General features: G+C 44.2%; 1 protein-coding gene across 4 annotated transcripts in view; it reads left to right on the top strand.

The window, feature by feature from the left end:
• SSBP2 (single stranded DNA binding protein 2) overlaps positions 1-26,186 on the top strand; it is a 1,934,337-nt gene that overhangs the window by 190,072 nt on the left and 1,718,079 nt on the right. For all 4 annotated transcript variants that reach the window (XM_044064241.1, XM_044064242.1, XM_044064244.1 and 1 more), the window contains exon 2: positions 22,130-22,202. In XM_044064241.1, coding sequence (XP_043920176.1) covers positions 22,130-22,202 — 73 coding nt within the window. The remainder of the gene's footprint in view (positions 1-22,129; positions 22,203-26,186) is intronic.

Here is a 26,186-nt window from a genome sequence, read left to right as displayed (position 1 = left end):
TTACTATCCTGCGGCCTGTCTTTACTCCTCTATTGAAGTTTATTTATCAGTCATTTCAGCATGTCAGCTTGTGGATCCCCCTCTTTGAATGCAGTTTTATGTGAAAATGTTTTTGAAAGGGGTTTACATAAGAAGCCTCCCAGAAACCTGGTGGCTGTCATTGAGATCTTAATTTTGTGTTGGAGAAACTAATACTTGCTCCATGTGAACCAGCTCATCTGTCTGGTTTGAAAACAATTTTCTTATTGCTCAGACCTCTGCAAGAAGAGTACCTTGAGTTGCAAGCTGTTGTGGTGGGCCAGCCTTAATTCATCTTCCACAGTGACTGGGTTTAGTTTAGAACTAATCCTTCTTTTATACCTAAAGTAGTATCCGAGTTTATCTTAAGTGAATCTACTCAAATCCCTCTTTTCTTTCCAGAACATAAAAATGAGGGAGAAAGGATACTTCATACCTTGGATGCCCACAGACGATTCTGGTACGTTCTTGACAGAAAAAGGTCTTTCAGAAGTTCTGATCAGTTCATTTCTTTTTTTTTTTTTTTTTTCAGAAGGGATGAATGGGCAACCTGTGTCAAAGGAGACCATTTCCAAATGGTTGTCTCAAGCTATTCCCTTCTTTTATTCCCACCACAATAAAACTATTCCAGGCAGTGTCAAGTCTCACTCTGCCAAGTTCTTGGCTTCATCTATGTTTTTTTGAAAGGATTGTACTCCAAGTATTCTATAAGCAACAATGTGGTCCTCTGGCATAGTTTTACAAAGCACTGTAAACTAGATTTCTTCTCCAGATGTAGGATAGGCTTTGCTATGACCACTCTGCAGGCACACCGAAACTGTATCCATTCCACCTCCTAGTTATTTTAAGCTACGGTAATCTGCCATTATAGCTAAGGCTACGGCAGCAGCAGTCAATATGAAGAACATAGTGCAGGTGAAAAAGTAAAGTTACCGTAGCAGTAGATGTTTGAATGATCACTGCTGCGGTAGCTGCTCTATCTCTTCCTCCATTCCCTTTGTTTTTTTTTTGTTTGTTTTTAATGCCAAAGTGTGGACATGCATTTTTTCTTTCCTAACAATATCCTCTCAGGATTTAGTCTCCCATTCTCAGTTGTCATTAAAGCTCTAAAGGGCTTAGCACCCAAACCTATGTTTTTAGTCCACTCAGCTCGAGTTGACTAATTGTTTTGACTCATGGAAGATGCCTTGAAACTTTGGAAGCTGGGTGGCTGTTGTACCCTGTGCAGTATTTAACCTATATAGCTAAGGCAGTGATCATTCAAACATCTACTGTTATGGTAAGTTTACTTACACAACTGTACTTTTCAGATGTTTACTGAGTTTAAAATATTTGAAATGTATGCATTTTTGTGAACTAAAGGGCACAAACGTTTCGAAATGGCAGTATAAGACCATTCATAGTACCTAGCGATTAATTTAAATGGCCATATTTCTGAAACCATTTGAAATACTGTAACAGATTTCTGAGATTAACATGTTATGACATTCAACTGCAGAATGTAGTTAGCTGATTCCAGATAATGTGTATAACTTCATTTTCTTGCAATGTATTTCACTACCCAAGTCTAAACTAGAGGGCGTAGTCATAATTCCAATGATAAATTCCCTATTCAGGAGCCAAATGAGATTTTTAGTTTTGATCTACTGGTAATGATGATTTGGTGAAGCTATGTTCTAGACCTTTACTGTATTCTGCATACCAAGCAGAGAGATTTTACAATATTCCCTGTATAAACAGTGTTGTGCAGAATGTCAGACTGAGACAGTTAAGTCATATGAGCACCTGAATTTGCTACCTGTGTATAAAAGGCTGTATGTCAGTCCCTTTCAAAAAATTTTTTTGTAAATCTTTTGGCAGTAACAGGGCATTCAGCTGTAAAATGTACCTGAGGATACTAATCTCTTGGGAATTTATGGCTCAACACTGAATTTAACCAAATTGTTTTAGTTGTTTCAAACCATAGTATTTGACAACATTTTTTTACTGATATATGTATGAGCCATGTCTAATGTAATGGCTACTCAGTGAAAATGTATTTCAGAACACTGTTACATTCTGTATCCTGAGTGGAAGTTAAATAGAAGCATCACAATAGAAACTTTTTTTTCAGATGATAGAAACTGACTGTATTGCAAAATGTCAGACTACTTCAGTGAGGTGTATGAACTACTGAATCCTATTTAATACTGTCAGTCTACTTCAGCTGATGACATTAGAGCTGTTTTGTGAATCGGATCTGGCAACTCTCTACCAACCACTCAAACCTTGATCTCTTTCAGTACTTCCATAACATACCAGTCCCCTGCCCTGCCTCTTTCATTTGCAATCAGCAAGTGTATTTTGCAATGTTCCAGATAAGTAGTGCTTCATTTTCAGTATTGCCTAGCTCCCTAGTTTACCTTATAATTATTCCTTATAACATTAAAATTTTTGATACTTTTTCTGTCAAACAATGCATAAAAAAAGTTAGTTTCTCAAGTTCTCCTCAGCCCCTTCCTCCTTAGTGATGAAGTGTAGGCCTTGTTGCTTCTGTAGGCCTGTTGACTTCTGGTGATTTTTAACCTTCTACTGTACCTTTTCTTCAGGGACACTACTATTATTTTGCTTTCTTTTCAGGGACACTACTATTATTTTGCTTTCTTTTCTTTGAGGTGTTGTGTATTGTTCTCAACTTTTCCTGTCTTTCTAAAGTTTTCTCTTTTTTTTGGCATTAGTGTGGTTATTATTATCATTAGTATACTTCACTCATAGACAAGGGCTTCAGAAAGTATTGCCAATGTGACCACAAGGATGTTCTTCATATTTCACTGTTGCAGTCATCACACTTGGGTTATCCTGCCAGGGGTAGCCCTCAGACGGCCCGAATACTAGAGGCTTAGTATTTCTGCGTAGGTTGCTGTCGCTCCAGGACTGACGTCAGGTCGTCAGTGGTATAAAATCAGGCAGCCAACACCATTACATCAGTCTTTCTTGCCGAGGAGCCCGAAGCAGCATGAGTGCCGGTCGGCAGCTACTGTAGTTTTTGTTTCCAAATTGAAGATGAAGTCTTCTAAAGCTAAGTACCCTGTTGGGATCCTTTTTTCTTGCTCTAACTGATGTCAGAAAAAGTTAACGATTGTATCGCCTGTGGAAAGCAAATACTACACCGAGACTTCCATTCTTACTGCGTCATCTGTTTAGGCCCAGACCATGACGTCCTTCGCTGTCACTTTTGTGCTTTGTTCAACACCAGAACTATATGTCATCAGGCCCTTATTGTAGCTAGATATTTTCGCCCTCAGTCCTCGAATTCCGATATGGCTTCGGTAAGCCATTCGACTACCGATCTTCTGAAAAAACGTAAGGATAGAGACAGAGACAGACTGCACAGGTCCAAAACTGCCAACGATGCTTCCGTTAAGCTAGTTGTCAGTTCTCTGGTTCTCAGTGAGGTGCTTTCGCAGCCCCTGATGCCCGCTTCTGTGGATTCGAAGGCCGCTACTGAGACCCTTTCAGAGTTCGGTATGCCGTGAGATGACTCTTTGACTAAGGATTCTGCGGATGTCTCTACCTTGCATGGGTCCGGAGCCGCTGAGCAGGCACCGGCTTTAGAGGAAGTTCTTTGCACTACAGATACTCGACACAAACCGACGACTTCTTTTGGGTCTTCAGTTCTTTCTAAAACTACCGAGTTTTTAAGGCCCAAGGTACGAACTACGCCCAAAAAACGATGACCCAAGCTCAGGCACCTGCTTCCATGCCTGAATCTCAAATGCTTAAAATGGCGGAAGACCTTATTATGGTTATTAGGGAAAGTCAGGCTACCCCTTCCAAAAGAAAGAGACTTGTCCCCAGTAGTTTTATCTGAACAGGTGTCTTATGAGACTGATGCTTCTGAATATGAAGACATGCAACCCCTCTCTGCTTATGAGGATTCTGATACAGAGGAATCCATTCCTTCTGCCTCTCCACCCAAGGATTATTCATTTTGGTGAAACCCTACATACTTTAAGGGAGCATTTCCAATGGGAATGTCAGGACTATCCTCAGTCGCAAAAGAGACTTGGGGAATTCTTAGATTTACCACAACACAGACCTTTAGCCATTCTTCCTGTCCTGGATGTTGTGGATGATGTTTTTCTGGAATCCAGTTTGACTCCCCTTCCTCCTGCTCCCAGGAAACCTGACAGTACTACAGAGTCCCTGGCTCTCACAAATTCCTTTTCAAAATTCCTACTGCTGACCCAGAGGTCATCTCCCAAGGACCTAAAGGAATTAAAGCAACTGCAGCTAAGAATCCTACCCCCTCAGACAGGGATTCCTGATCTTTAGACAGATGGGATAAAAAAGTATACACCTCTGCAATTCTTGCTGTTGTAGCACTAAATTGTCATTTCCATATGTTGAAATATCAGCAGCATACCATGGAACTCCTCAAGCAAAAAATATCTTCCTTTCCAGCTTGTGCAGAAAATAAAGAATTACAAGAGCTTATGCATTCTGCAAGCCAGGTTACTAAGCACACCTTGCAATGTGGCTTTTACGCCCTAGAAGCATCTTGCAGAGCAGCAGTCACTGGTTTTGTCCTTAGAAGGCATGCTTGGCTTAAGGAACAGACCTTGTTCAATGGTGCGTCCAATAATTTTGATTTGACATGGTCTGGCAAAGTTTGGCATCAAGGCAGAAGAGGTCTTAAAAAAACAATGGAAGAAAAAGCTAAATCTATGCAGACAGTTAAAGACTTTTTACAGGTCCAGCCTCCGAGGTTCAGTAGGCATAGCCCCTCCAAGCACTGGTCCTTTCCGACCCCCTCCAGGCCAGCTCAGCCCAGACTCAGGGGAAGCAGACTCCCCAGACAGCAGTCCCAGAGAATGCAGAGATATAAACAATGGAGTTCCTCCTCTTCAAAAACAGGGAGCGCTAAGCCACCCCCTTATGGTAAGAACTCACAATAACTTTACACCTCCACCCCTTACCTCTGCCCACCTGCTTGTGCCCCTAGGAGGAAAACTCTCCTTCCATGCAACCAGCAGGGCCTCTATTACCAATGACCGATGGGTCCTCAACATAGTGTCCCAGGGATACAAATTTTATTTCCACACTCTGCCAACCCCAAAAGGTTTCTCAGATCTTTCTCCAAACCAGTGGGCAGAGGCCAAAAAGCAAGTCCTTTCCTTGGTCTCCATGATGGCAATACAGCATGTTCCTGCAGACCAGATAGGCCAAGGTTTCTATTCCAGACTCTTCCTGGTACCCAGAAAAGAGGGCACCTGGTACCCAATCCTCAATCTATCCATTCTAAACACCTTTCTGGTGATACCAAAATTCAAAATGCTCACCCTCCAGCAGCTGCCACCCTAGACCTAACAGAGGCCTACCAACACATCCCAATCAAGGAATCTTGCAGGAAATATGTACGTTTCAGGGCAGGATCTATGCAGTTTCAGTTCTCTGTGCTTCCTTTTGGCTTATCCACTGCTCCCAGTGTTTTCACAAAATGCCTGGCTCTAGCCATTGCTTTTTGCAGACAAAGAAATATTTAAATTTACCCCTACTTAGACGATTGCCTGATTCAGGCAGACAGTCAGGAAAAGCTGTTACAGCACCTGACCTTTGTAAAGGACCTACTGACCTCCCTGGGGTATATTATCAACGAAAAGAAATCAAAACTAGTCCCCACACAAAAAATTGTATTCCTGGGAGCAAGCCTGGACACAGCATCCCAGATGGCATTCCTTACTCCAGAAAAACAAGTCTACCTGACAGGCTACTTCTATCAACTAGCCACCAGAACCCAGTTATCTGCAAGGAAAATCCTGCAAGCTCTAGGGTTCATGGCCTCCTGCATTCTACTCATTCCATATGCCAGACTGCATATGAGGAAACTACAATGGTACCTAAAAAGCCTTTGGTGTCAACACTCTTGAGACCTGGAAGCTATCATACCAATGATACCATGTCTAAGGAAATATTTTCTTTGGTGGGCGGCAGCATGCAACCACAACAAGGGACTTCCGTTCTCACAACCACATGCCTCCCAGACCCACACCACAGACACATCAGACTATGTCTGGGATGCACACCTGTATGGCAGGTGTATTCAGGGCCTTTGGAGCCCAAATCAAATACAACCAAAAAGAGATGCTAGCTGTTTAGCATGCCCTGACAGCTTTCAGACCCCTACTCTCCCCAGGGCCTCTACTGATCAAAACAGACAACACCACCACAGTGGTGTGGAATATCAACAAGCAGGGAGGGACTCGCTCTTATCCTCTCTGCAGGCTTGCCATGACCCTTTGGCACACGGCCTCAGCCATGCAAATACACCTGCTAGCACAATTCCTGCCAGGCTTCCTAAACTCTCTGGCAGACAACTTGAGCAGAAACCTGCTAGATCCACACGAATGGCAGCTAGACCACAGAACCTTCACCCCTGTAACCCAGAAATTGCACACCCCGAAGGTGGACCTCTTTGCCTCCCACTCCAATCATCAGCTCAGCAAGTTCTGCACCAGGGAACCTCACAGCAAGGCCTGGAAAGTGGATGTTCTATCCTTCCAATGGGTAAATCTCCCGGTGTATGCATTTCCCCCTCTACCACTCATTTCAAGGGTACTACTCAAAATAAGGGAGGAGAAAACAAGGGCAATCCTGATTGCTCCAGACTGGCCACGCCAGCACTAGTACCCACTGCTGTGCAGCCTGTCACCCCTGCCACCATGGCACCTACCTCAGATCCCAACACCCTTGAACCCAGAAGAATGGAGAATTCATGCATCCCCAGTTGCAGACCCTCAACCTGGCAGCCTGGCTTATTCTCTGACCCCTCCTTAAGCTGCCAGCCTAAGCAAACAAGTCTTAGATGTTGTACGTGAGGCCAGATGCCCCATCACTAGAAAATCCTATGCTGACGAGTTGAAAATGTTTTGCACCTGGATCCAGACTAAGGGAGCTGAAACAGCACAGCCCTCCCTACCTCTCATCGTACTACACAGGAGTCTATCCCTCTCTTCTGTTAAACTTCATGTCTCTGCTATCTCTGCTCATTACAGCACAGAGCCACCTCTCTTCTCACACCCTCTCATCAAACAGTTCCTAAGAGGGGCTAACAACTTAAGGCCACCCAGAAGAGCTCCTAACCCAGCTTGGGGCCTTAACTTTGTGTTGGAAAAGCTCACCCTACCCCCCTTTGAACCTGCAGCTTCAGCAGAGTTAAAATTCCTCTCTTGGAAAACAGCCTTGCTTCTGGCCATCACTTCAGCTAGTAGAGTTTCAGAGCTACAGGCACTCGTGGCTGTAAAGCCTTTCATCATTTTCCATGCTGACAGGGTCTCCCTCAGGACTAACCCATCCTTCATTCCTAAAGAGGTGTCCAGTGTGTCTCTCAACCAATCCATTCATTTGCCTCTCTCCTTACAGGGAATTTTTGGTATTTACTTTCTACTGGTGGTGTTCTTTCACCATAACCTAGCTCCCTATTTGGGGGCTCCTGACAGTTGGGGCAAGAAAAACTGATGTAATGGCGTTGGCTGCCTGATTTTATGCCACTGACAACCTGACGTCAGTCCTGGAGCGACAGCAACCGACACAGAAATACCAAGCCTCTGGTATTCGGGCCGACTGAGGGCTTCCCCTGGCAGGATAACCCAAGTGTGATGACTGCAACAGTGAGTACACTCGAACATCTACATTTATGGTAAGTGTACACAACTATACTTTCTACCTCAGGACACCCATGATCTCTGCATGGTGTGCCTGGGAGTTGATCACCTCACTGGCCTGTGAGACTTATAAGTTCTTTGACTCTAATTCCCTACAGAAATTTAGAAATAATTTTTTTAGAAGGATTGTTTCCCTCTTCTGAGAAAGCAAAAAGAAAAAAATATATGACAGTGACTGTAATAGAGGAGAAAGAGAGAGAGAAAAAAGAAAAGCTTAGGATTCTAATTCATCACTGACACCAAAAGCTGCTTGCATTGACCCTTCACAGTTAGCTTTGGTAGCATCTTTAGTATACTCTGTTTCTCTGGTGCTGGGCCCTTCCTGCATGGAGACCATAGTAATATTAGATAAAGCTCCAAAGAAAGTTCCCATCTGTTGCTATCCAGATAAGAAGATGTCCAGATTCCTCCTCTTCCACCCTTGTTCACCTTTATTTGTTATGTCTACCGGGACCTTACATAGTACATTGGATCTGTTTGTTACAGGGTGATGAGAGCCTTTGTGAAGACACAGATAAAAATGGATGCTGTCCCATCCCTCTCTTTCCAAAATGGATCAGGGTGACTCTCCCCCGTCTTCAAACTCCTTCATCAATCCAAGTTTTGGCATTAGCAGTCTTGGAGCCGTTGTCTTGCCCAGGGGCCTATAAGGTTATTTCTGATGGGCTTTGATGCCTTTGTACTGACCTTAGTTCATTCAGCTCACTCGACCTGCGAGGCCTTTGGAATCAGTGGGTCAGAAATTCTGCACTGACTCTCTGCTTCATTCTTGGTGTTGGAGTCTTCGGAATTGAAATTCATGGTTCAGATTTTTAAAGCAGATCTATTTTGGGTCATTGGTGTCCGTTCCCCCATTCTCAGTGCTGTTGATGACCACTTTGGTGGTAACTGATTCGGCACTAGCTCAAATGTCTTTGGTACCGAATGACTTTGGGCCAGCTTTTGATGATATTCGAGAGGATGCTTCCTTGACACTGGCTACACCCCTTGGCACTCTCATCATCCTTTCCAGGAGTAGAGCATACTTAAAGGTTTTATCCAGTCTTCTGAGGAGGCTCATGCTGAGTTTTCTGAAGATTTATATGATAACTCACCAGATTCACCCAGAAAATGAATGTATAAAAGTAGGCACCTCAACTCCTCTATAAAGTCTCTCACGCATGCCACCAGCCCTTTGAGCCCCCTGCCCCAAATGAGCAAGAGGAGGTGCTGTTTGAAGCATTCAGGTTTGGCTCCTCTACTTCCTTGGTGATACTTGTAGGTGAACGTATGATGGACCTGATAGTGGGAATAGCACAGCTGGAGCCCAGTGTTACTGAAGCTATACATAGAAAACCAGATAGAATCCTCCAGCCCGCTAAGGGCAGGCAGCATTGGAGTTACGGCCCCCCGATGGACTCTGTTATTGTAACAGCAGCAGCAACCATAAAACAGCTGTCTGATAATGCCACTGCTGTCCATCCTCCCAAAAAGAGTCTCAGTTATTGGACAGAATGGGGAAGCACTTGAGGCATTTAATAATTTTACTTATATGACTTACTTCAAAAATCAGGGTGTGACTATTTGTGTATGCCTCTGACTACCTGAGTTTGATTAGTGACATGAATGGAGAATGAGGGAGAAATGAGTAGTCAGTGGATACTTGCCTTTCATGGGATGATGGGTCTGGAGGAATCCCTCTTCTGGGGTGACTAGTAATGGTTGCTTCAGCACTAAGGCACTTGATTAAAGAGCAGTGCATGGAGGAGGGAATGGAGCAAATCCAGAGCAGTACATGCCAGGATGGAAGAAAGCAAGTCCTGAGCAGTGCATGCCAGGATGAAAGAGAGCAGGTCTGGAGCAGTGCATGTCAGGAGGGGAAGGAGCAAGTCTAGAGCAGTGCATGCCAGGAGAGAAGGGAGCAAGTCCAGAGCAGTACATGCCGGGATGAAATAGAGCAGGTCTGGAGCAGTGCATGTCAGGAGGGGAAGGAGCAAGTCCAGAGCAGTACATGCCAGGAAGGAAGGGAGCAAGTCCAGAGCAGTACATGCCAGAAGGGAAGGGAGCAAAGCCAGAGCAGTACATGCCAAGAGGGAAGAAAGCAAGTCCTGAGCAGTGCATGTCAGAATGAAAGAGAGCAGGTCTGGAGCAGTGCATGTCAGGAGAGGAAGGAGCAGGTCCAGAGCAGTACATGCCAGGAAGGAAGGGAGCAAGTCTGGAGCAATTCATGTCAGGAGGGGAAGGAGCAAGTCTGGAGCGGTGCATGCCAGGAAGGGAAGGAGCAAGTCCTGAGCAGTACATGCCAAGATGAAAGGGAGCAAGTCTGGAGCAGTGCATGTCAGGAAGGGAAGGAGCAAGTCCTGAGCAGTACATGCCAAGATGAAAGGGAGCAAGTCTGGAGTAGTGCACGTCAGGAGGGGAAGGAGCAAGTTTTAGAAGTGGCTACAGGTATTTCATCAGGTAGTTAATGCATGGGGTTTAGTAAAAGACATTGTGACATCCAAGCTTAGATGGACCAGTGGGAGTAGGGATTTTTACAAGAAGTATTGTGCATCTCTATACCATTGTGAGCTTGCATTTCACTTTTCTATGCCTTGCCTTGCATAGAAAAATAATATGAATGCTTGGTAAGCCATCTGGTTACACAGTATGTAAAGTACGTATTTTTTCTCCATGCCCATGTTTACCTCCTTTACCATTATTTTCTGCACAGAGTGCTCACCTGTGACATTTTGTTTCTTTTCCTCTTCCTATGTTGTTTTTTGCCTTTCTCACCTCCTCTTATTGGTTGTACTTCTGGATGTTCTTCGTGCTTCACTATTGCAGTCATTACATTTGGGAAATCCTGCTGGCAGGTTGCCCTCAGTCGGCCTGAATTCCAAAGTCCTGGGTCCTGCGTTGGCTGCTGTCTCCCCCTTCCCTGACGTCAGGGGTGTAAAAGATGCGGCCAACGCCATTTTCTTTAGTCTTTCTTGCCGCGCGGTGCCCGAAGCAGAAGCAGATGTTCATCGTGTTTCACTGCTGCAGTCATTACACTTGGCTTATCCTGCCATCAGGTGGTCCCACAGTCGGCCAGAGTTCCAAAGTCTTGGTCTGGCGTCAGTTGCTGTCGCCTCCTCCCTGACGTCAGTGCGTCAGGGGTATACAAGAAGCAGCTGACGCCATTTTCTTCAGTCTTTCTTGCCGCGCGGTGCCAGAAGCAAAAGCAGTTCGTAAGTGCCGGTCGGCCGACTCGTGAGATATCAAATTCGATTTTCAGAACCAAAGTCTCCAACAAAGCTAAGTACCCCATTGGGGAAACTTTTTCTTGCCTCAGACCGATGTCAGTAAAAGTTAATAATTGTATTTCTTGTGGGAAGCAAATACCTCATAAGGATTTTCATTCTAACTGTATTCCATGCCTAGGCCCAGATCAAGACATCACTAGTTGTCGGTTTTGTGCTAGATTTAACAAATGCACTATTAAATGTCGGTTTGATTTTGCTCGCCATTACTTTGGCCGAAGGTTTAATTATACCATGCCGTCGGAACAACCGACGACTGGAATTCATAAAAAAATGCAAAGATAAGGATAAGGACAGGCATCTGAGGCCCAAAACTGACAACGAAGCCTCTTCTAGGCCAGTCGCCAGTTCTCAGTGAGGCGCTTTCGCAGCCCCTGACACCCACTACCTCAGAGCACAGGCCGCAACCGACTCCCACGTGGAGGTGCCTAGGCCTCTGGATACTCAAGGTGTTCGGCCTATGGAGACTAACCCTTCAGATGGGTCCGGAGCCGCTGAGCAGGCATCGGCTTCTGAGGGTGTTTTCAGACCTTCACAACTTACCATTGCAACTACAGCCAAGTCTAAAACTACATTAAAGACAAAGAAGCAAGTACAGCATTCACGTGGACAGGCCTCCATGCCTAAAAAACAGATGCTCAAAATGGCCGCCGACTTAATTACTCTGATCAGGGATTCCCATCCCCCTCCTGATAAAAGGCCTAGGCAGGATACAGACTATGATTCCTCTGACCAAGTTTCTATATATTCTGATTCCTCTTCAGATCAGGGATACTCTTTACCCCCCTATGAAGACTCTGATGCTGAAGTGTCAATTCCTTCAGCCTCTCCTCCTGAGGATTACTCTTTTGGGGAAACTTTACATACCATGAGGGAGCATTTCCATTGGGAGGGCCAGGATTACTCAGAATCCAAGAAAAGGCTCAGAGACTTTCTTTTATTGCCTCAGCACAGGCCCCTTGCCATTCCGCCAGTGTTGGATATTGTGCATGATGTGTTCTCTGAATCCAGTTTAAATCCTGAATCTTTACCCCCTGCTCCAGTCAAGCCAGACAGGTACTACAGAGTCCCTGACTCTCACAAATTTCTTTATAAAAACCCTGTTGCTGACCCAGAAACTATTTCCCTGGGTCCCAAAGGGGTAAAGGCTTCCACGGCTAAAAATCTAGTTCCCTCTGACAGGGATTCTAGAGCATTAGACAGATGGGGGAAGAAAGTTTACAGCTCTGTAACTTTAGCAGTGAGGGCTTTAAATAGTCAGTTTCACATGCTTAAATATCAACAATATTTACTGTCTCAGTTAAAACAGAAAATGAGTACAAAGTGCAGAACAACCTGATTATAAGGAAATGCAGGATTTATTGCATGCAGCTAAACAAGCGGGAAAGCATACTTTGCAATGTGGTTTTGATTCATTAGAGGCTTCTTGTAGAGCAGCAGTTACAGGAACTGTGATTCGAAGGCATGCTTGGTAAAAAGAACAAAGTTTACCAGATCATGTTAAGGCAAAATTATTGGATGCTCCTTTACAGCAAGATATTTTATTTGGTGTTAAGGCAGAAGAGGTATTAAAGAAAATGGAGGATAAGGCAAAATCTATGCAAACAGTGAAGGATTTCTTACAGGTACAGCCACCTCGATTTAGCAGGAATTGGCCTACAAAAAATTGGTCCTTTCCAGTGTCAGACAGGCCACAAAGAGGCAGATACAGATGCCCAAGAGGCAGATCTCAGCCCCAAGGCTCTTACAGACCACGACAGTGGTGTGCTTCAACCCCAAAAGGAGGTGAGGACAAGTCACAACCTTACAGGAAACAGTCCCAATGACTCCCCCCTTCCGATGCCAAGCTCTTCCCTTCTTTTGGCAGCTCCCTTAGGGGGAAAACTAGCACTTTTTCCACAAAACTGGCAAGCAATCACCCAAGACAAATGGGTGCTGAATATTGTGTCTCAAGGTTCCAGGTTCCACTTTCACACTACCAAGGCTAAAAGGAATGCCAGACCTGCCACAAAATCAATGGGCAGAGGCACAAAAGCAACTTACAACCCTCATGGACATGAGAGCTATTCAGAAAGTGCCACAGCAGGAACAAGGACAAGGATTTCTCAAGACTCTTCCTGGTCCCCAGAAAGGACAAAGCCTGGAGACCGATACCAGACCTTTCTACTCTAAATACTTACTTGGATGTTCCGAAATTCAGAATGTTAACACTACAGCAGCTCCTTCCCATGTTGGGCAAGAAAGCTTGGCTGGTTACTTTGGACCTCAAAGAGGCATACCTGCATGTCCCTATCAGACAAAATTGCAGAAGATACCTCAGATTCATAGCTAGTTCAGTGCACTACCAATTCTCTGCACTGCCCTTTGGCTTATCTACTGAGCCCAGGGTCTTCACAAAGTGCCTGGCACCAGTAATTGCATTTTGCAGACAAAAAGGAATTCAAATATATCCATACCTGGACGACTGCCTGATTCAAGCAGAGAGCAAGGACATTCTTCTAAAGCATCTGGCGTTTGTAAAAGGGTTGTTAATTTGCCTAGGGTATACAGTAAATGAAAAGAAGTCAAAACTAGTGCCCTCACAAGAGATAATATTCCTGGGTGACAGCTTAAATACAACGGACCAGATGACTTATCTCACGCCAGACAAACAAGGACAACTGACTCAGTATTTTCAATTGATGGCAACAAAGTCCCAACTCCCTGCAAGAAAAATTCTGCAGGCCTTGGGATTCATGGCATCCTGCATACTACTAATTCCATATGCCAGACTGCATATGAGGAAATTACAGTGGTACCTAAAAAGTGTTTGGACTCAACACTCTCACAGCTTGGAAACAGTAATACCACTAATTCCTTGCCTACAACAGGTGTTTCGATGGTGGGCACAGGCATGTCACCTCAACAAGGGTCAGCCTTTCACTCTTCCCACAGCCAGGCAGACTTTAACAACAGATGCTTCGGATTACGCCTGCAGAGCACACATGGCAGGAAAATGTATTCAGGGCAAATGGACCACAGACCAAATGCATCTTCACATCAATCAAAAAGAGATGTTGACTGTACAAAATGCCCTAACAGCTTTCAAGGACCTTCTGCATCCAGGACAATTACTATTAAATACAGACAACACCACAGTAATGTGGTACATAAACAAGCAAGGGGGCACTAATTCTTACCCCCTATGCAGACAAGCCATGACCTTGTGGAACACAGCTCTAACTTATCAAGTTCATCTGCAAGCATAATTCCTGCCAGGAAAGAAAAATACTCTGGCAGACGACTTAAGCAGAAACATCATGGATCCTCACGAGTGGAAATTAAATCCACAAGTCTTCAGCATGATAATGCAAAAATGGGGGTGCCCGGACATAGATCTTTTTGCCTCCCCACTAAATTGCCAACTACAAAACTTCTGCACAAGGACTTTATCACAAGCATGGAAAGTGGATTATCTTTCGTTCAGCTGGAAAAGCCTAAACGTTTATGCCTTCCCACCACTGCCTCTCCTTTCAAAGGTACTCCTAAAAGCCAGACAAGAAAAAACACAGATGATTCTGATTGCACCAGACTGGCCATGCCAGCATTGGTACCCAATCTTAAAGAACTTGGCTCAAGGCCCACCTTGGATTTTGCCTCAAATTCCACACCTACTGACTCAGCAAAACAATCAGAGCCTACACAGTCAGCTCAAAACCTTAAACCTGGCTGCATGGCAGATTCATTAGCCAGACAGACAACACCTCTCTCTAAAGCTGTTATGGATGTCATTTTGGAGGCCAGGAGGCCTAGCACCAGGAATTCTTATTCAGATTCTCAAAGCCTTGACCCTCTTGTCCCCAACATTCCTCAGATACTACAATACTTAACTGAGATGTTGGACAAAGGACTATCCTTCTCATCCATTAAGATCCACTCCTGTGCCATCTCGGCTCATTACAACACAGATCCTCCTATTTTCTCTCATCCATTGCTAAAGCAGTACCTCAGAGGGGCTAAAGACATAAGACCGCCCCGGAGAGCACCAACACCTACTTGGGACCTCAATTTTGTCTTGGAAAAGCTCACTTTACCCCCTTTTGAGCCAGCCAATTCAGCAGAATTAAAATATATATCATGGAAAACTGCTCTTGCTTCTGGCAATAACCTCAGCACGAAGAGTCTCAGAACTACAGGCACTAATGGCAGTGGAGCCTTTCATCATTTTCCTCAAAGACAGGGTTTCTTTAAGAACAAACCCTTCTTTTATGCCTAAGGTGGTATCCAGTGTGGCTCTTAACCAAACTATTCAATTGCCAACTTTTTATCCAAATCCCCAGAATAAAGAGGAGAGACTTCTACATTCCTTGGACATACACAGGCAGTTATGCTTCTACTTGGACAAAACAAAAGCTTTCAGAAAAACTGAACAATTCTTTGTATCATATGCTGCAGGATCACAGGGAAAGGCTATTTCAAAGCAGACCATTTCCAAGTGGATAGGACACTGTATCCGTTTCTGCTACACACAGCATGGGAAACCTGTACCAACTAACATTAGACCACATTCCACCAGGGCAACTGCCACTTCTACTGCCTACCTTAGAGGAGTACCTACCAAGGACATTTTGGAAGCTGCAACTTGGAGTTCAGTGCACACCTTTACCAAGCATTACCACTTGCCTCTTTACTCTAGATCCAGAGCTGGCTTTGCCACTGCAATGCTGCAGAGCCTCATAGCCACACCAAATCCTCTATAGAACCAGCCACCCTGACTCAGCTTTGGGATTCAACCCAAGTGTAATGACTGCAGCAGTGAAACACGATGAACATAGTACAGTTTTGTACCCACCATAAATGTAGATGTTCAAGTGTCTTCACTGATGCAGTCCTGGTTTCCCACCCGCCATCCCCTCTTTCTTAGCTGGGTATTATCTATAACTTTCTACACTATTCTACCTATGTGGTGTATTTGCTGGTTACTGAAGGTTTTGTTTTTACCTTATTGTATGTTTTGTAAGCAATATGTATTGCCTATCTTTTTGGGGGCACCTGACATCTGGGGCAAGAAAAACTGAAGAAAATGGTATCGGCTGCTTCTTATATACCCCTGACGCACTGACGTCAGAGAGGAGGCGACAGCAACCGACGCCGGACCAAGACTTTGGAACTCTGGCCGACTGCTGGACTGCCTGACGGCAGGATAACCCAAGTGTAATGACTGCAGCAGTGAAGACACTCTAACATCTACATTTATGGTAGGTACAAAACTGTACTTTCGCAAGTGCCGGTCAGCCGACTCCTCAGATTTTCGTGTTCGAGTTTCAGATCCGAAGTCTTCAATAGAGCTAAGTACCCTGTTGGGGAAACTTTTTTCTTGCTCCAGACCGATGTCAGAAAAAGTAAATAATTGTATTTCTTGTGGAAAGCAAATACCTCATAAGGATTTTCATTCTTACTGTATTCCTTGCCTAGTCCCTGATCACAACGTTTCTGGTTGTCGGTTTTGTGCTGGATTTAACCAGCACACTATTAAGCGTCAGTATGATTTTATTTTAAACTATTTTGGACGCCGGTTTAATTATCCAGAAATGTCGTCGGATAGCCATCCGACTACCGGAGTTCACACAAAATGCAAAGAAAAGGAGATAGATAGACAACCGAGGCCCAAAACCAGTGATGAAGCTTCTCCTAAGCCAGTCGCCGGTTTGCCGGTTCTCAGTGAGGTGCTTTTGCAGCCCCTGACGGCCACTACTTTAGAGTCGCAGGCTTCTGAGGGTGTATTCAGACTTAAACATATTTACAGTAAACCGACTTCAGCTTCAAAGGCAATGACTAAAGCATCTACTAAAGCAAAGAAACAAACTCAAGAGCCATGTGGTCAGGCCTCTATGCCCAAAAAACAGATGCTCAAAATGGTCGAAGACTTGATTACCTTGATCAGGGGTTCCCATCCCCCTCCTGATAAGAGGCCTAGTCAAGAGACTGACTTTGAATCTTCAGATCAGGTTTCCATTTCTTCTGATTCCTCTTCTGATGGATTCTGATGCTGAAGAATCTATACCTTCAGCTTTTCCTCCAGAGGACTATTCTTTTGGGGAAACCTTGCATACCATGAGGGAGCATTTCCACTGGGAGAGTCAAGATTTTTCAGAATCTAAAAAGAGGCTCAGGGATTTCCTTTTACTACCTCAACACAGGCCACTAGCCATTCCACCTGTGTTACCATTGTGTTAGACATTGTAGATGATGTGTTTTCGGAGTTTGGTCTTACCCCTGACTCCTTACCTCCAGCTCCTGTTAAGCCTGACAGATATTACAGGGTTCCTGACTCTCATAAATTCCTTTTTAAAAACCCTTCTGCAGACCCAGAAACTATTTCACAGGGTCCCAAAGGAGTTAAGGCTTCCGCTGCAAAAAAACCCTACCCCCTCTGACAGAGATTCTAGGGCACTGGCTAGATGGGGAAAAAGGTTTACACATCTGCTACATTGGCTATAAGGGCCTTAAACTGTCAGTTTCATATGCTCAAATATCAGCAACATGTCATGGCATTGCTTAAACAGAAAATGTTGTTAAACTCTGAATGTGCAGAAAACAAGGAAATGCAGGATTTATAGCATGCAGCTGAACAAGTTGGAAAGCATACTTTGCAATGTGGCTTTGATTCTTAGGAGGTCTCCTGCAGGGCCACAGTTACGGGTTGTGTAATTTGGAAGCATGCTTGGTTAAAGGAACAAAATCTGCCTGATCATGTCAAAATTAAATTATTAGATGCACCTTTACAGCATGATACTTTGGTGTTAAGGCAGAAGAGGTGTTAAAGAAAATGGAGGACAAAGCTAAATCTATGCAAACTGTCAAAGATTTTTTACAAGTACAGCCACCTAGGTTTAGTAGACACTGGCCAGCAAAGAATTGTTCCTTTCCTGTGTCAGACAGACCTCAAAGGGGCAGATCGAGACGCCCTAGAGGCAGATCCCAGGCGCAAGGTTCATACAGGTCAAAGCAATGGGGTGCTTCTACCTCCAAAGTTGGAGAAGACAAATCACAACCATACAGGAATCAGTCCCAATGACTTCCCCCTGCCTGCACCAAGCACTTATCTCTTGGCAGCACCCTTAGGGGGAAAATTAGCACTTTTTTCTCAAAATTGGCACATCATAACCCAGGACAGGTGGGTTCTAAATATTGTGTCACAAGGCTACAAGTTCCATTTCCATACTCTGCCAAAGGCAAACAGCTGGCCAGATCTGCCAAAAAAATCAATGGGCAGAGGCACAAAAACAAGTCTCATCTCTCATGGACATGGGGGCCATTCAACAAGTACCAGAGCAAGAGCAGAGACAAGGATTTTACTCAAGACTGTTCTTGGTACCCAGAAAGGACAAGGCCTGGAGGCCAATACTGGACCTATCTATTCTGAACACATTCCTGGATATACCAAAATTCAGGATGTTGACTTTGCAGCAGCTTCTACCCATGTTGGGGAAGAACGCTTGGCTTGTGACTTTAGACCTAAAAGAGGCATACCTGCATGTCCCAATCCGACAAATATGCAGAAGATACCTCAGATTCAAGGCTGGCTCAATGCATTACCAATTCTCTGCACTGCCCTTTGGCTTATCTACTGCACCCAGGGTCTTTACAAAGTGCCTGGCACCAGTAATTGCATTCTGCAGATAAAGAGGAATACAAATATATCCTTACTTGGATGACTGTCTAATTCAAGCAGAGAACAAGGACATTCTTCTACAGCATCAGGCATTTGTGAATAGACTTCTAACATGCCTAGGGTACACAGTCAACGAAAATAAATCAAAACTAGTACCCTCTCAAGAGATAATATTCCTGGGTGCAAGCTTAAATACAACTACCCAGATGGCTTATCTCACGCCAGACAAACAAAGGCAACTGACTACCTATTTCAAAATGTTGGCAACAAAGGTCCAGTTGTCTGCAAGAGAAATTCTGCAGGCTTTGGGCTTCATGGCATCCTGCATCCTACTAATTCCATATGCAAGACTGCATATGAGGAAACTTCAGTGGTACCAAAAAAGTGTTTGGACTCAACATTGTCACAGCCTGGAAACTATGATTACTCTCATTCCCTGCCTGCAACAGGAGTATCAGTGGTGGGCAAAGGCTCGTCACCAAAACAAAGTACAGCCATTCACATTACCCCCAGCCAACACTAACAATGGATACATCAGATTATGCCTGGGGGGCCCACGTGACAGGAAGATGCATTCAGGGCACATGGACCTCAAACCAAATGCATCTACATATCAATCAAAAAGAGATGCTAGCTGTTCAAAATGCTCTGGCAGCAAAGGACCTACTTCATCCGGGACAACTACTGATAAAGACAGACAACACAATGGTTATGTGGTATATAAATAAGCAGGGGGGCACACATTCCTACCCCATTTGCAGACTAGCCATGGCTTTGTGGGACACAGCATTGACTTACCAAGTACATCTGCATGCATAATTCCTGCCAGGAAGGAAAAATACACTGGCACAAACGAAGCAGAAGCCTCATGGATCCCCACTAGTGGCAGCTGGATCCACAAGTCTTCAGCATGATGACAAGGAAATGGGGATGCCCAGACATAGATCTATTCGCCTCCCCTCACAACTACCAACTAAAAAGATTCTGCACAAGGATTTATCACAGACAAGCATGGAAAGTGGACGCCCTATCAGTATATGCCTTTCCCCCACTGCCTCTCCTCCCCAAGGTACCCCTAAAGGTCAGACAGGAGAAGCCAAAGATGATACTGGCTGCCCCAGACTGGCCCCACCAGTACTGGTATCCAATACTAAGGAACTTGTCTCAATGCCCAGCTTGGACCTTACCTCAAGTACCTCATCTACTGTCCCAGCAAAACAATCAGATCCTGCACAGCCAACTCAGGACTTTAAACCTGGCAGCATGGCGGATAATGTAGTCATACAAAGCACACCTCTCAGTAAAGCTGTGATGGATGTCATTTTGGAAGCCAGAAGGCCTAGTACTAGAAAATCTTACCCTGGAAAATGGAAGAGATCCTGTGCTTGGAACCAGGCACAAGGAACTGAAACAGATGTGCCAAATATTCCTCAGATTTTGCAATACTTAACTGAGATGCTGGACAAAGGCCTATCTTTTTCATCTGTTAAAATTCATGCCTCTGCCATTTTGGCTCATTACAATACAGAGCCACCAATCTTTTCTCATCCCTTATTAAAGCAGTAACTCAGAGGAGCCAAAAATTTAAGGCCTCCAAGGAGATCACCAATGTCTGCATGGGACCTCAACTATGTCTTGGAAAAAATCACCCTGCCTCCTTTTGAGCCAGCTGCTACTGCTGATATAAAGGTTTTATCTTGGAAAACAGCTCTGCTCCTAGCAGTAATTTCTGCAAGACGAGTTTCAGAGCTACAGGCACTCATGGCTGTGGAACCTTTTATCATTTTTTTTTTTATCCAGACAGGGTCTCTCTGAGGACAAACCCAACATTTATGCCTAAGGTGGTGTCCATTGTGACTCTTAACCAAACTATTCATCTGCCAACTTTTTATCCAAATCCACAGAACAAGGAGGAGAGAATTCTGCATTCTTTGGATGTACACAGACAGCTTAGATTCTACTTGGACAGAACCAAAGTTTTTAGAAAGACAGAGCAATTACTAGTGGCATATGCTGCAGGATCACAAGGAAAGGCTATCTCGAAGCAGACTATTTCAAAGTGGATAGGCCACTGCATTCGTTTTTGCTACTTACACCATGGCAAGCCAGTGCCCAAAGGCATTAGGCCACATTCAACCAGAGCTGCAGCCACTTCAGCAGCCTTTCTCAGGGGGGTACCAACTAAGGACATTTTAGAGGCTGCTACTTGGAGTTCAGTGCACACCTTTACAAAGCACTATCATGTGCCACTCTACTCTAAATCCAGGGCAGGCTTGACCACTGCAGTTCTGCAGGGCCTCATAGCCGCTCCTAATGCTGTTTAGCTCCAGCCTCCCAACCATAGCCTTGGGACTCTACCCAAATGTAATGACTGCAACAGTGAAACATGAAGAACATAGTACAGTTGTGTACACTTACCATAAATGTAGATGTTCGAGTGTATTCACTGTTGCAGTCCAGGTTACCCACCCGCCATCCCCCTTTCTTCTGATGGAACCTATCTTTCCTTCTTTGGTTTATACAACCTATGTGGTGGATTTGCTTGTAGAGGAAGATAAAGTTTATATTGGTGCATGTATTTATATATATATATATATATATATATATATATATATATATATATATATATATATATATATATAAATTTTGGGTACCCTTTTAGGGGGCACCTGACATCTAGGGCAAGAAAAACTAAAGAAAATGGTGTCAGCTGCATTTTTTATACCCCTGACGACCTGACGTCAGGGAAGGGGCATCAGCAGCCGATGCAGGACCCAGGACTTTGGAATTCAGGCCGACTGAGGGCAACCTGCCAGCAGGATTACCCAAATGTAATGACTGCAACAGTGAATACACTCGAACATCTACATTTATGGTAAGTGTACACAACTGTACTATGCTTATCATGCAGGATATCAATTTGTGCTCATGTTTATTGACTTTTTTTAAATCATATTACATGTTATTTTTAAAACCATACTACATATTTCTTGGTACTGTGATGCATACATCACACTAAGTAGTTTTGCATGTATGGATTTTCAATAGGTGTGATCACATTTTTAAGACAGACTAGATGCATTTTGTTTGAATGTAATTGAGAACACTTGGCTATTGTGCTTTGTTCTACAGATGCTTGTGGGATATGAATAAAGTACAAGAATATTTTGTAACACTCATTAAGAAGGCATTTTGTCTTTAGCTGAGGAGGGTTGCAGTTTTTTTCCATTCTTATTTTATGAATCTATACATCTAAACTGACATTAATTAGTTCTAGTTAACAAAAGTGAAGCAGGGTTTGTGGATTTTTACAGTAAACTGAAACAAAATGAGCAAAGGATCCTTGTATGACACTTTCTGTGTTTATTTACTACAGTTTCAAAGAACAACCATCAATGATAATGTGCCTTTTCTTTTGCGTTACTTTAGTCTTTAGGAATATTAGTATATTAATTAACAATGCATCTTTTTTTTCTTTTTTTATGTGACAGGTTAGCACTGTATGTTTATGAGTATCTACTCCACGTGGGAGCACAGAAATCTGCACAGACATTTCTCTCTGAGGTAAGATTCTTCTATAGTTTGTATTTGTTTTTTACTAAATGTTTGAATTCATGCTTGTAAAACTAGACAAGGAATTCATGTAAAGCTGCTAGAAGCAAGATGCTTAGTGTCCCTTAGTTTGTAAGTTTATTTAGTCCAAGCCACTGGTATAACTTATTATAGATACTTATTGTTATCATCAATCCTCTTTTTCCCATTTTTACCAGGGAACCAGGATGTTACATCAACTGTCACTACTTATCTCTTTTCCTAGCCATTATCCTACCTTGATAGACAGCCCTGCTAGCCTGTCTTGGATCTTGCCAGGCACAGTCCATCTATATCTTGGCCTGACATCCTCATCCTGTCATGTCTTAGTCTCTCCCAAATCTGCTTTGCCAAATTTTCTTCCGCTTTCCTGCACATTTGACCAAACCACAGTAATATGTTCTCATAGATCTCTGATTGCTTCTAGGTTACAAGTTTGTATATGGTCTGGGTCTGTGTTCACCTGCTGAAAATGATAAACCTTGAATAGTTAAATTTTGAATGGAACACAACAAAATGAAAAAAATAGCGAACAACGAGAACATCGAAAATAAAATGCATTGAATGGCCATAGTCAGCCAGCATCACAAACACAACCAACCTATGTGGCAGACTAAACCCTCATACCCCACCAACTATATATACCATCTCTGAGATCGCACTACAGTGGGGAATAGGACAAATTTAAAAGGTTTCTCTTCATATACCTTATGCATCACATTACTTCCTGGTTGTTGGCCAACTATGGCCATTCAGTGCATTTATTTTCGATGTTCTCCTTGTTTGCTAATTTTCCATTTCGCTGTGTCAAAATTTTAGCCGTTCAAGGTTTATCCTTTTTGGTAGCCGAACGTGGACCCTGTGATCTCTGTTACATGCATTAAGTAAAAACTAGACAACAGAAGTAGCTTGTCTTGCCTTTTTAACAAAACTTATTATTGTACTGTCTTAGTGATGAATGAATGAAAGAAAATGTAACCAAAAGGAATAAAAAATGCAGTCATTATTCCCTGTCAGGTGTTACACCAAGTTGTGTAAATGAGTTTGTTGGGGAATGGACAATAAACATGGCATTATGATATGGTGAATAGGGGATGTATATTTTCCCAAAATATATGTAGCTAGGTAAATATAAGGGGGTCTGGCTTTATCAAAGGAAATCTAAGAAAAGATTTGTGTTTTGTAAGATGTAGGAAGTGTGCATCACAGACCATTTACCAGACGATTGTTAGGCAATAAAGCATCATTTTTATCAACGAGTGGATCATGTATCTGAAAAGTGAGCAAAAGCAGAAATAAGTCTGACCATTTATGTTTTCAAAATTCATGTGCTGGCTTTTGGGAAGAAGCAAGAAATGCATTTATATGAAAAAAATAGCAGAAGTGAGAACCATAATACATTTATGAGTCCATAGAAGAACTAGTTTTGTTTATGGAAATGAAGTTAGTATACCAGAAGAGGTATAAGAATAGGGAGTAGTAACAAAATGTGTAGAAATAAAAGAAAACTGAGCATTACATTGAAAGGGAAAATATTTGGGGAAAGAAATACAGATGCAAAAAAGCATGGAAAAACAAATACTGATGTACTGGGCTTCATGCTGCAGAACTGAAAATCCATGGAAAAACTGCATAGTCCCATCACTGCAGATTTGGTCTTCAACCTGTGGGATATGAATCCGTATCGGATCCGAGCCAGCAACTTTACTAGCATCAGCTCCGAGCTCCAAACTCCTCCCTTACCTGTAATACACCTCCACTGCCTTCCATCCCCAGATCTCGTTTGCCACAAATAGCTTATGCATCATGATCTCTTGAGCTCCATCTTTTCAAGTAGGTAAAATACCTTTAAACTATTTATTTTTTAAAAATTGTTAGGTAGTGGTAGAATAGGTTCCCCTTTCTCCTGTCATCACTTGGTGCTTCGAGTTGCAGTGTTTTAGGGTAGTTAGCTTAGTTTGAATAGTTGTGTGGATTTTTTGCTTCCCCTCCCCCCCTCTGTGTTTGTGTGTGAGTGTGGTGAGTGGGTGTTATCAGAGAGAAGGAAATAGCTTTTTATTTAAACATTTTCTCTCTTCTGATAGAATGGCTGACAAGCCTATTTTCAAACGTTGCACTGAGTGTGGCCATAAATTATCCCCTGTGGATGGCCACACTCTGTGTGTTATTTGCTTGGGCGTGGCCCATCTGAGTCTGGCTTCAGTTACAGTGGCTGCTGTGGCCGCCTCTCCTTCCTGTCTTCCCCTAGCTTCTCCTCCATCCTAGGCTGGGACTCAACCTCCTGTTCAAAAGCCTGTGGAAGCTGAGTGGAAAAGGGGCAGAGAGAAGGAGAGAGAGACTAAGGTGAGGGAAATGCGAAAGAGGTCTCTGGACCTCCCTTCACCTGTGAAAATATTATGGATCCATGACTCCCCTCTGCTCCAATCTCTGAGGTTCTCCCTGGACCTGGAGGAGATATTCTGAGCTTCTAGAGCCTCGGTGCCCCGACCTGCCAGGATGGAGTCTGTGACATCGTTGAGGCCCACCGGGTCCTTGTCTGAGGTTGATATGGATAAAATGATGAGGTTTATCCGTACTCAGATACAAATGCGGGTCTTGCCAGGCCCCTCTCCTTCAGGAGGGGCAAGCTCGCTTCCCTTTTTCCTAGCTGATATCTCCTTCTCTGATCAGTCCATCGGGTTCGGTGTATTCGGATCCGAGGATGGCTTTGGCCAGGGGGTCGATACCGATGGTACCTGCTTCCTCGACACCGACAGTTGCCTGGAGTGTTTTGGGTCCGACTTTCTTGGATCCGAGCCGCTCTCTGAGCCGGAGCTTGGGTGTCAGATCCGAGCAAGTGGAGCTTTTTTTATCGGCTTCGCCTTTGTTGGGCCAAATCACCCCCCCCCCTTGGAGCTCCGTCCACTTCAGGCCCGCTTCCGATTCTCTCGCTAGATCCGGGGAGACCAGCCTCCTTACTGGTTTCTCTGGAGGTTCGCTCTCCTTTGGCTTTTGCCGTGGTAGAAAGGGTTCTCTCCACCAGATCCAGACCCGTGGCTGCCCCCTCGGACTCCACCCAGACCCCCTCGGCTCTTGTTACGGTCCCCATCATTTTACTAGAGGGACCGCCCATGCTCAAGGAGCCCCAGACAGTTCGCCCTGAGGAACAAGTGGCTTGCGAGTTCCCCCTGGAGATCCCCACCGGAGAGGTACCTCGCAAGCATACATGCAAGAGGATGCACTTTTACCCCCCAAGTCCCTCAACGAGAACACTGACTTGGATGATGGAGAAGGTTCCCCTAGGTCACCTCCTGAGGATGTCTCCTTTGGGGACATCATGGAAATCCTTCGCCAATGCTCCCCCAAACCTTCTTCTAACGAGTCCATGTTCCTAGAGGCTTTCAGCACGGGCCCATCTACTTCCTGGGTGTCCCCTCTCGCAGATCCTTTGGTTGATCTGGTCCCCTCACAGGCATGGAAGGAACTGGACACCTGGGAACCAATACCAGATAAAATTTTAAGCCCCCCCCTCATAGACAGACCTGCATGGAACAAGGGCTCCCCTGTAGACGCTATGGTGGTAGGAGCAGCCACAAAGAAGGAACTTGCGTAGGAGAGTTCCTCAGTTCATCCTCCTGACCGAGAGTCTAGGATGATGGACTGCCTAGGGAAGCGGGTTTACACTTCAGCTACCTTTTCGATTAGGGCGCTGCACTACCTGGCCCATGTCACCGGACTCCAACGCGACCTGGTAAAGGAGCTGGAGGAGTCACCCCCCCCCCCAAGTCCATGTCGCAGGAGGACAAGGTTTCGTTCTCCGCAAGGATGGCCACTTTGAAAGCAGTCTCCAACACGTCCATGCGACTCCTTTCACATGCTACGGAAGGAGCGGCTAGGGCAGCTGGGTCAGGTGTGTCCATGATGCGCAATGCCTGGCTCAGGTTATGTAAATTTTCGGAACCTTTCAAGGCGTCCTTT

This window comes from Protopterus annectens, chromosome 2.part2 (assembly GCF_019279795.1).
Source record: "Protopterus annectens isolate FY-2018-M chromosome 2.part2, PAN1.0, whole genome shotgun sequence".
Classification (NCBI taxonomy): domain Eukaryota; kingdom Metazoa; phylum Chordata; order Ceratodontiformes; family Protopteridae; genus Protopterus; species Protopterus annectens.
Note: the sequence above shows the minus strand (reverse complement) of the source record. Positions and strands in the feature narration are given on the sequence as shown.